Here is an 11,290-nt window from a genome sequence, read left to right on the forward strand (position 1 = left end):
TCAGGTAAACGAAGCACCATCCTTTCTAAATGTATAAGAATTTAAATTTAGCCTAAAATGTGATTTTTTTTTAAGAAAATTATATATACTCTGTAACTGCTTTCAAATGTTTTACTCTCCATATACATAATGTGGTCTACCATATATAAAAGAGTTTGGGGACTATGTAAGAAATAAAGAGATAATCAATGATATGTACTTATGCAGTATCATTAGAGAAACAATTTGAGAATAATACAAGATGCTAATACTTGTAAAAGGTGAATTATTAAATTTTATTCTTCCATTGTGTTCAGAAAAGATGATATGATTTTGATCCTTTTATATTTATTGAGACTCGTTTTGTGGCCTAAAGTGTGATCTATTCTGGAGAATGTTCCATGTGCTCTTGAAAAGCATGTATATTCTATTGTTTTTGAATGGAATGTTCTGTATATATGTTACATCCATCTGGTCTAATGTGTCATTCAAAACCACTATTTCCTTGTTGATTTTTCTGTCTCAATCTATCCATTGATGTAAGTAGGATGTTAAAGTCCCCTACTGTTATTATATTACTGTCAGTTTCTTCCTTTATAGTTGCTTTATGTATTTAGGTATAAATAGCAAGGATAAACTCCTGTTTGGGGTGCATAGATATTTATTATTGTTCTTCTTGCCAAATTGTTTCCTTTATTATTGTGTATTGTCCTTCTCTGTCTCTTGCTTTTACAGTCTTTGTTTTAAAGTCAGTTTTGTCCAGGGAGACCTGGGTGACTCGGTCAGTTGAGTGACTCTTTATCTCAGCTCAGGTCTTGATCTCAGCCCCACATCAGGCTCCATGCTGAGTATAGAACCTACTTAAAAGATAGATGATAGATAGATAGATAGATAGATAGATAGATAGATAGATAGATAGAGTCTATTTTGACCAATGTAAGTATTGCTACTGCAGCTTTCTTTTTGCTTCCATTTGCATGGTGTTTTTCTATCCTTTCAGTTCCAATCTGCATGTGTTTTTATGTCTAAAGTGAGTCTCTTGTTGGCAGCATATAGTTCTGATTTTTTTCATCCATTCAGTCACCCTGTATTTTGATAAGAGCATTTAGTCCATTTTCATTTACAGTAATTATTGATAGATATGTACTTATTGCCATTTTGTTACTTATTTTCTGGTTGTTTTTGTAGTTCCTCTCTGTTCCTTTCTTCTTTTCTTGCTTCTCTTCCCTTGTAGTTTGATGGCTTTTTTTTTTTTTTTTTTTAGTGTTATGCTCAGATTCCTTTCTACTTATTTACCTTTTCTTTATTAAACACAAGAAAAATCTGGAAAGAAAACAAATACATGAAGTAAATAACATGCTACTAAACAATGAATGAGTCAACCAAGAAATCAAAGAGGAAATTAAAAAAAATACATGGTGAAAAATGAAAACACAATGGTCCAAAATTTTGGGGATGCAGCAAAAGCTGTTCTAAGAGAGAAGATTATAGCAATACAGGCCTACCTCAAGAACCAAGAAAAATCTCAAATAAACGACCTAACCTTATACCTAAACAAACTAGAAAAGAAAGAAACAACGCCCAAAGCCAGTAGAAAAAGGACATAATAAAGATTACAGCAGAAATAAATGAAATAGAGACTTAAAAAACAATTGAACAGATAATGAAATTAGAAGCTTGTTCCTTGAAAAAATCAACAAAGTTGATAAACTCTTAGCTAGACTCATCAAGGAAAAAAGAAAGAGGATGCAAAAATTGAAATGAAACAACAACTAACACCACAGAAATACAAAGGATTATAAGAGAATATTATGAAATTTTATATGCCATTTTTTATAACCTAGAGCAAATGGATAAATTCCTGGAAACATATAACCTTCCAAAACTAAGTCAGGAATAAATCAAAAATTTGAACAGACCAATTACTAGCAATGAAACTGAATCAGTAATCAAAACAACAATGACAAAACACCTTAATTCTTTCAAGCTCATAAAGTCTGTGTGGCACAGCTTTCTTGATGACAACCAGAAAAGCTTAGTCATTCTTTTTGTTGTGAATATGAATGAACAATAATGGAGCCTACTGGACTTTTAGTTTTACCCACCATGAAAACTATTGGAGAAGGAACTATATATGGAAAAGAAAAATTGACTTACAGACTTTGTTCATTTCCTTCTAAAATATCCCTAGCTCTTAAGTGCATTGATTAAGGCTTTCATACCTACTGACAATATTTCTTACTTTTCTGTAAATGACACTGAGAAAATTCTAAGTATTATATCTCTTATACAGTAACTACATAAAATGGACAAATTAAGTCAGGAAATTATATTGCCATTTGCCCACACCAGCCATTCCACCTCTCTGTGCTTTGAGGAAACTAGCCTAGCGCCTCCTCTCTGCACAGTTTTAAACATATTTCAGGTCTCATCACAGATACTACATTCAGTTATCCTAAAATTGATCACTCTCCTTAACATCAGTAAAAGAAAAATCCAAATGAAAGTAACCAGAAGGTAGGGTGCCTGAATGGCTCAGCCACTTAAGTGTCTGCCTTTAGCTCAAGTCATGACCCCAGAGTCCTGGGATCGAGTCCCGCATAAGGCTTCCTGCTCAGGGGAGCCTGCTTCTCCCTCTCCCTCTTCCTGCTGCTCCCATGGCTTGTGCGCTCACACTCTTTCTCTCTCTCTCTCTCTCTCTCTCTCTCTCTCTCTCTCTCTCTCTGTGTCAGATAAGTAAATAAAGTCTTTAAAAAAGAAACCAGAAGGTAATAAGCTATACTAATTGCTAAGGGACAGAGGTTCATTCTGATAGTTCTGGATCTGTGATTGTTTCAAGATTCAGAGCCAGCCAGTACTAGCCCTAGGAACCAAATTCATTGTCAATGAGAAGCCTTAACCCACCATCTGCCTCAACAGCTTGAGACCTAAGGTCCATGACATGACCTAAATTTCAGAAAAGTCAGAGGAGTTGTGGGATAAGCCTATCAGCAGAAGGGTTAGAAAGGAGTTACACAGATCCCACAGAAAAGGAACCAAAGTAGAAAGGCAACAACTGGCTCAGCATATGAGTTTCTGACTGGAAACCTATGTTGATGTTTCTTGTTCTCCAGTGTTATACCTCCTGTTTCCATTCTCTTGACTATGTTGAAAGGCATATATGCAGAACGTTACCCTTCGATTTCAACATAATGTATTGATGAGGACCATAAGAACAGGAAAGAACCATCAACAAAAGAGGGTTCCTAGGGAACTTTTTCATGTAGAACACATATGCCAAGTCAGTCATTTAAGATTTTTCTTGTTGAACTCCTGATAGACCCAAAATCTTTACTAAAAGAAAGCAAACTTCTTTTTTGATATGTATCTGTAAGCCATACTTATCTGCTATAGTGTGTGCTAACCACTCTTTAAAATTCACCACATTCATTGACTAAGCTGTGAATAATCACTTTGTTTTCATGCTGACATAGCATTTGTATATATTAAATACATACCTAAAAAATACTTTATTAGAATAATATCCCCAAAATGCAAATACCTTTTAAAAATAGAGGAAGATCAGGACACCTGGGTGGCTCAGTGGTTGGGCATCTGCCTTCAGCTCAGGTCATGATCCTGGGATCCTGAGGTCGAGTCCCACATCAGGCTCCCCGTGTGGAGCCTGCTTTCCCTCTGCCTTTGTGTCTGCCTCTCTGTGTCTCTCATGAATAAAATAAATAAATAAACTGTATTTTTTTTTTAAATCACAAGGAAATAGACAAACCCAAAATGAGAGTCACTCTGTTAAATAGGAAGTAGGGAAAGACTATATGCTTCAAAAATGTCCCTGTCATAAAAGTCAAAGAAAGTCCAAGGAAATGCTCAATATTAATAAAAAACCAAAAACATAACAAATCCTACATTACATTCTATCCTAGAAGGGGATAAAACTGGGATATGGAGAGTAAGATTAGACAACAGTATTCTAACAGTGTTACTAAAGTTAATAACTGTGATTATGTAAGAGAATAGCCTTATTCTCAGGAAAGAAACATTGTATTTAGAAGTAAAGAGGAATGATACATGCAACTTGCTCTCAAATAGTTCAGGACAAAACCTGTATAAAGAGAGAGTATATGTGCACAAAAGGAGCAAAATGTTAACAGTAAGTGCATCTGGGTAAAGGTTATGTGGGTATTTTTCACATTATTTTAATTCTTGCGACTTTTCTATAAATTTGAAATTATTTCCAAATAAAGGGTTTTATTTAAAATACACTTTAGGTCAGTTAATAATTAAAAATTCTAACTTAAAAAAAATTGTTTTGGGAAACATTTCCAGTAAGTCAAATAAGCCAGACACAAAAGGACAAATATTGTATGATCCTCCTTACATGAGGTACCTAGAACAGGCAAATTCATAGAGACAGGAAATAGAGTAGCAGTTGCCAGGGGCCAGAAGTGTAGAGGAATAGAAAGGTATTGTTTAAAGAATATAGAGTTTCTGTTGAAGTGATGAAAAAATTCTGGAAATTGATAGAAGCGATAATTACACAACTTTGTAAAATGATCTTAATGCTATAAATTGTTCACTTAAAAATGGTTAAAATGGTAAATTAGGCTATATATTTTTTACACAATTAAGAATTAACCTTAGAATGTTTATTCATGTTATCATGGGATTCTTTATGATTCTTAAAATATAACCTCCCTTTGTTTAAACCACTTTTACACAACTTTTAAGATTCCCATCAGCTACTTTATGAAGGTTCCACTTACAATTGATTATATTACATCTATAGTTTGTCTTGGTTGGTTTTTCAAAATAGATTATTAAAAATTGTTATTCACCTGGGGCGAAGGTCTTAGCTTTTTTCTGCATTCAGGCTTGCCACTTGTCAAAGCAAATGTCTCTTCAGAGTACTTCACTTTAGTCATCAGCTAGCTCTTCTCTTAGAAAGAGGATGCTGGTACTTATGCTTCACAAAAATATTTCATAAACATAAGCTTTTCTTTTTCTCACAAAGATCATACCAGAAGGAATGAGGAAAACAGATGTTGCTTATAAGGCTTCTCATAGATGTGTTTCCATTGTAAGCTGATCTGAGTCTGAATTTGGCGTCTGCTCCATTCACTGTGTGGGCTGAGCATTTTTAGTCTCACAGTTTGGCTGAAAGTTAATATTGACCTTTGACTGTTACCTGAAAACTCAATGATAAAATACTCTTACTAAACCTCTTGAGGGAGTGATTTCACATTCTAAGCAAATGTCTTCAAAATATATCACTCCATTAACCAAATTAATTTTATTCTTTGGTTGGGAATACTTATTTTACTAGATACAGAGCATTCCCCAAATCTGACAGGGAAAAAGCTTGTGTGGTCAGAATGGTAGAGAAGAGAAGACGTAAATCTCTTATAATGTTCTCTTCAGGTTATTATACCACAGCTTCTCAATTAATCTTCACCCCCATCAGGCTGCCAGGGCCAGGGAAGTCTGGCTACAGAACAGTTTCTCATTATCTGTTCTTCTGAGTATGTGCGTACTGCTAAGCAGTTCACGTTTCCCTTCGAGGGAAAGTAGCCCCAGATTCTTCTGTCCTTGACCTGTCTTATTTGTAACTACAACACTTTTTCCCCTTTTTCTCCTTCTACAGTTTTATTGTACTATAACTGATATACAATGAACTGCACATATTTAAAGTGTACAATTTTACCATTGTTAACATAGTCATACATCCATGAAACCAGCACGGTAGACATATCCACTACTCCTATGCTCTTTTGCATCCTGCCTTCCTGCCTCTTTTCCACATTTGGATCATTTCCAGTTTGGGGCTATTACAAATAAAGCTGCTGTGAACATTCACTACAAATCTTTGGGGTGAATGCATGCTTTCATTTACTTTGAGTTAAATGCCTAGAACTAGAATAACTGAATTATATGGTAAATGTATGTTTTTAAGACACTGACATACGGTTTTCAAAGTGGTATTATCATTTTATGTTCCCACTATCAGATGAGAGTTCCAAATGACCCACACCCTTGTCAACACTTGTATTGGTTAGTCTTCTTAATTTTAGCCATTCTAATGGGTTGACAGTAGTATCTGATTGTGATTTAAATTTACATTTCCTAATGACTAATGGTGTTGAACATCTTTTCATGAGTTTATTTGGCATTTGTTTACCTTTTTTGCTAAAATATTAGTTTCAGCACTTTTGAACCCATTTTTAAATGGGTTGTTTCTTGTTATTGAAGTGTAGATGTATTTAATTTGGCAGAGTCCAGTTATTTTTTTCCTTTAGAAAAGCTTGTACTTTTTATGTCTTACTTAAAAGATTTTTGGCAAATTCAAAATCATTAAGATTTTCTGTTTTCTTCTCAGAATTTTATAGTTTTAGCTCTTACATTTAAGTCTAGATCCATTTCAAGTAAATTTTTGTAGGTGATATGAGGTAAGGGTTGAAGTCGTTTGTTTGCTTTTTCAAATATGCCATCCAGCTGTTCTAATACCATTTGTTTGAAAGATTATCTTTTCTCCACTGGATTACTTTGATACTTTTGTCAAAAATTAATTGACGATAGGTTTATTTCTGGGCTCTCTTTATGCCAATAGCATAGTGTCTTGATTATTTTAGTTCTGCAATAAGTTTTTTTTTTTAAGATTTATTTATTTATTTATCATGAGAGATGGGGGGGTGGAGCAGAGACACAGGCAGAGGGAGAAGCAGGCTCCATGCAGGGAGCCTGACGTGGGACTCGATCCTGTGTCTCCAGGATCACTCCCTGGGCTGAAGGTGGTGCTAAACCACTGAGCCACCCCGGCTGCCCTACAATAAGTTTTAACTCAGGTAGTCTTGTTTTTCAAAGGTGTATTTGACTAATCTTAGTCTTTTGCATTTACACATAAATATTAGAATCAGCTTGTCAGTTTCTATAAGAAAAGCCTGCTGGGACTTGATTGATATTACATTAAATCCATTGAAAATTTTCTTAGAGCTATTAACAATATTGAATCTTCTGATCTGTGAACACTTGATATCTCTCCATTTTTGTAGGTTTCTTTTACTTTTTTCAGCATTGTTTTGTCATCTTCAGTGTGCAGGTCTAATACTTTTATCAAGTATTACACATATTTGACAGTGTGGTAAAAGATATTTTTAATATCACTTTCTAACTGTTGCTAGTATATACAGTTACTATATATACACACAGCATGATGTATATATAGTATGGAAATACAGTTGATTTTTGTATCCTGCAACTTCACTAAAATCACGTCCTTGTTCTAGTAACTTTTTTCTAGAATCTGTAGGGTATTCTCTAAAGACCAGTAATTTCTCAATCTCAGATCATAGACATTGTAAGATATTTAGCAGCATCCATCACTCTACTCATTAGATGCCAGTAGCACCCTCTGCCCCAGTTGTGAACACCAAAAATTACCAGACATTGCCAGATGTCTTGGGGTGGTGGGGGAGCTATTGAAAACTATAGACAATCATGCCATCTGCAAATAAAGACAGCTTTACCTCTTTCTCCATCTTGATGCCCTTTTTTTTAAATATGAGGCACTTCACAAATTTGTCATCCTTGTGCAAGGGCCATGCTAATCTTCTCTATATTATTCCAATTTTTAGTATATGTGCTACCAAAGTGAGCAATTGATACTTTTTATTTATTTATTTTGTTTGCCTTATTGCACTGGCTAAAGTGTCCAGTACAATTTTAAGAACAAACATTTTTTCTCTTGTTCTTGATCTTAAGGGAAAAACATTACATCATCCACCATTTTTTAAAAGTTTGTTTATTCATGAGAGACACAGCAAGAGAGAGGGAGAGATATAGGCAGAGAGAGAAGCAGGCTCCATTCAGGAAGACCAGTGTGGGACTCAATCCCAGGACCCCAGGATCACGCCTGAGCCAAAGGCAAGTGCTCAACCACTGAGCCACCCAGGCATCCCACATTATACACCGTTTTAACTGTCAAGTTTTTTCCCTTAGTGCCCTTTTTTTAAAAAAACATTTTTATTTATTCATTCATGAAAGACACAGAGAGAGAGGCAGAGACACAGGCAGAGGGAGAAGCAGGCTCCACGCAGGGAGCCTGATGTGGGACTCGATCGGGAGATTCCAGGATCACACCCTGAGCCAAAGGCAGAAGCTCAGTCACTGAGCCACCCAGGTGTCCCTCCCTTAATGCCCTTTATCAGGTTGAGGAAGTTCCTTTCTATTCTAGGTTGCTGAAAATTGTCATTAGAAATGTATATTGAGGGCAGCCCGGGTAGCTCAGTAGTTTAGCGCCGCCTTCAGGCCCAGGGCGAGATCCTGGAGACCTGGGATCAAGTCCCACATCGGGCTCCCTGCATGGAGTCTGCCTCTCTCTGCCTGTGTCTCTGCCTCTCTCTCTCTCTCTCTCTCTCTCTCTCATGAATAAATAAATACAATCTTTAAAAAAAAAAAAAAGAAAGAAATGTATGTTGAATTTTGCCAAATGCATTTTCTTTATATTAAGTGATCTTATGGTTTTGTTATTTATAGTAAATTACACTGATTAATTTTCAGATGTTAAGCCAACCTTGCATTCCTAGAACAAACCCCATTTGATAATAATTTATTATCTCTCTTTTTTTTTTATCTCTTTTAATATACTATTGGATTTGATTTGCTAAAATTTTCTTTAAAATATTTGCATTTTTTTGTATCAGAGTAATACTGGCCTCAAGGAATAATTTGGGAAGTATTTTCAGTTTTCAATTTTCTGAAGAGGTTACTGTATAGCATTGATATTATTTTTACTCCATAAATATTTCGTAGAATTCACCAGTGACACCATCTGGACCTGGAATTGTCTTTATGGGAAGCTTTTTAAGTATAGAATCAATATATTTAATAGATACCAGGCTAATCAGGCTATCTGTTTCTTTCTGAGCTTTAGCTTTGATAGTTTGTGTCTTTCCAGGAATTTGTCCAATTCATCTAACTTGACAAATCTACTGGCATAAAGTTGTTAGTGTTTCTTTATTATTCTTTTAGTGTATATAGATTCTATAGTGACATCACCTCTCTTATTCCTAATACTGGTAATTTATGTCTTGTCTCTTTTTTTACTGATCATTCTGCCTACATGTTTAATTTTGTTCTACTTAGACTCCCAAATCCACCTTTTCAACTCAGTGAGACTGTCGAGCTCTGCCTAGGTTGTTGCTCCTTGTGTTGTAGCCTGGTAACTCTCTAAGGGGAAAAGTACATCAGTTTTACAGTTTATCCCGTTTATTTCCCTTCTTTCATGGATCTTTTACAGTATTTGAAAATCTTTGTTTCATATATTTTGTCCTTATTTTAGTTGTTTCTGGAGAAAGGGTAAATGTGGCTCTTTTTATTTCCTCTTAGTCAAAAATAGAAGTCCTCAACACTATTTTCTGCTTTATCACACTTATTTTAATGTCAAGTTGGTCCATGGTGTTTGACTATAGAAATCATTTCACTGTTGCTTCTGGGAGTAAAAGGGAGATGTAAGATCCTTTGTAACTCTTCAGTTCTTAAATCTGTACTTGTAGAGACATCCAGATGATAGAATTTTGTCCAAAAGCAATATGCTAGGAATAACAGCACATAAGGAATCCAGAGAGATGGAAAGAGGGATAAATAATACTGTCTCAACTGTAAAAACCCAAGGTAATATTATTTGGCCAGTACTTCCTACTCAGAACCTCTTTATCTCAAAACTGAAGGAAAGTGTGGTGATGTTTTAGGTGTACAAAGATTAGAATGACTGATGGTGAGTGGTCCTGTCCCAACTTGACCTCTTAAAAGAAATATTGAGGGAATGGGACGCCTGGGTGGCTCAGTGGTTGAGCGTCTCCCTTTGGCTCAGGTTGTGATCCCGGGGTCCTAGGATCGAGTCCTGCATGAGGCTTACCGTGGGTAGCCTGCTTCTCCCTCTGCCTATGTCTCTGCCTCTCTCTGTGTGTGTCTCTCATAAATAAACAAATAAAATCTTTAAAAATATATATTGGGGAAGCTTATGATGTTTGGAGGAAGAACTCTCTAACACTTGAGGTTTAACATTTAATATCAACACTGAAGAAAGGGATAGGTACATAGACCTTTTTTTGGCCTGACTCAGTATGATATTTCTGATGCTGTTACACAATATTCATGTTCTTCCCTTTTGTCTGTGTTTCAGGTTTTCTATCTCAACTGGTCTCTGACAAGCCCCTGACTGAATGCATCCGTGCTGGTCACTATGCAGCAAGCGTCATAATTAGGCGGACTGGCTGTACTTTTCCTGAGAAGCCAGACTTCCACTGACAGAAAAGCAGGAAACCCAAGCCCAGGAGTACAGACAGTGCTCTGATTGCTTCCTGAGAATTCCCATATTAATAAAGAAGAAAATTATCTGCCATCTTTTCCTACTATAATAATATTCATTCTTAATTTAGGGAGTATAGTAATGCTCAGTAGAATCTTTATTCTCTCAACAACCTAAAAAAATAATGTCTATTTCCGTAGTTTGATAGTGCTACTTAAATGTTGATTAAACAGGAATACAGCATTTCAATGAAAATTTTTATTTCATTTTCAATTACTTTGTAAATTCATGTGTATTTAGCAAATTGATCAGTTTTTTTACATTTCTGCTTTGAATGCAGATGCAATTTAATATAATAGATTTTTAAACAGGAATTAATGCTAACACATCAATCTTTAGCTTTTTATACAAGTATATTTAATTTAGGATTGTGTGTATGTATATATGTATGTGTGTATATGTATACATACATATATGTGTACCACATATATAAATAATAAATGGTCAAATAAGGTACGGAAATATATATCTTGCCAAGTTATGCCAAATAATCTCTTTAGCACATACTCAAACATGTAATAAACTTTGGATAATTAAATAGTTTGCCAAATTATGTTATGATATTCAAATTATAATCTTATATTTACCTATGATACTCTGTGATTTGATACAAATAAAAAACTTGTCATATGGGAATTTTTTTCTGTCTTTGCCCTGTGCTCAATAAATTAAGGAAATAAGATCATTATTTAATATTGGGCCCTGAAATGATATCTAATTCATTGATGGTGATAGAAAGAACAACATAATACATTGAAAAATTAGTATTTGAGTCAATGAGTCACTGTTTTAGGGAGACAGAATTGCATAATAGAACCTCTGGAGTCAGATTTAATTATCTTTATATACCCTGGGGCAAATTACTCAACCTCTTTTATCTTCCCTTCTATAAAATGGGATAATACAAGATCGTTGAGATTACTTGAGAGAGAATACCAAGTATATAATGCT

At 35.0% G+C, this 11,290-nt stretch overlaps 1 protein-coding gene and 1 non-coding gene across 10 annotated transcripts in view; one reads left to right on the top strand and one right to left on the bottom strand.

Moving 5' to 3' along the window:
• The window catches only part of ADK (adenosine kinase), a 494,813-nt gene extending 483,838 nt beyond the window's left edge, over positions 1 to 10,975 (top strand). For all 9 annotated transcript variants that reach the window (XM_026005029.2, XM_072756311.1, XM_072756308.1 and 6 more), the window contains one exon: positions 10,154 to 10,975. In XM_026005029.2, the coding sequence (XP_025860814.1) occupies positions 10,154 to 10,278 (125 nt within the window). In that variant the 3' untranslated portion in view covers positions 10,279 to 10,975. The remainder of the gene's footprint in view (positions 1 to 10,153) is intronic.
• Positions 7,525 to 7,628, bottom strand: LOC112929032 (U6 spliceosomal RNA). Its single transcript, XR_003236841.1, has one exon. It is a non-coding gene; the product is annotated as a U6 spliceosomal RNA (small nuclear RNA).
• Positions 10,976 to 11,290: the final 315 nt, after the last annotated feature.

This window comes from Vulpes vulpes, chromosome 4 (assembly GCF_048418805.1).
Source record: "Vulpes vulpes isolate BD-2025 chromosome 4, VulVul3, whole genome shotgun sequence".
Classification (NCBI taxonomy): domain Eukaryota; kingdom Metazoa; phylum Chordata; class Mammalia; order Carnivora; family Canidae; genus Vulpes; species Vulpes vulpes.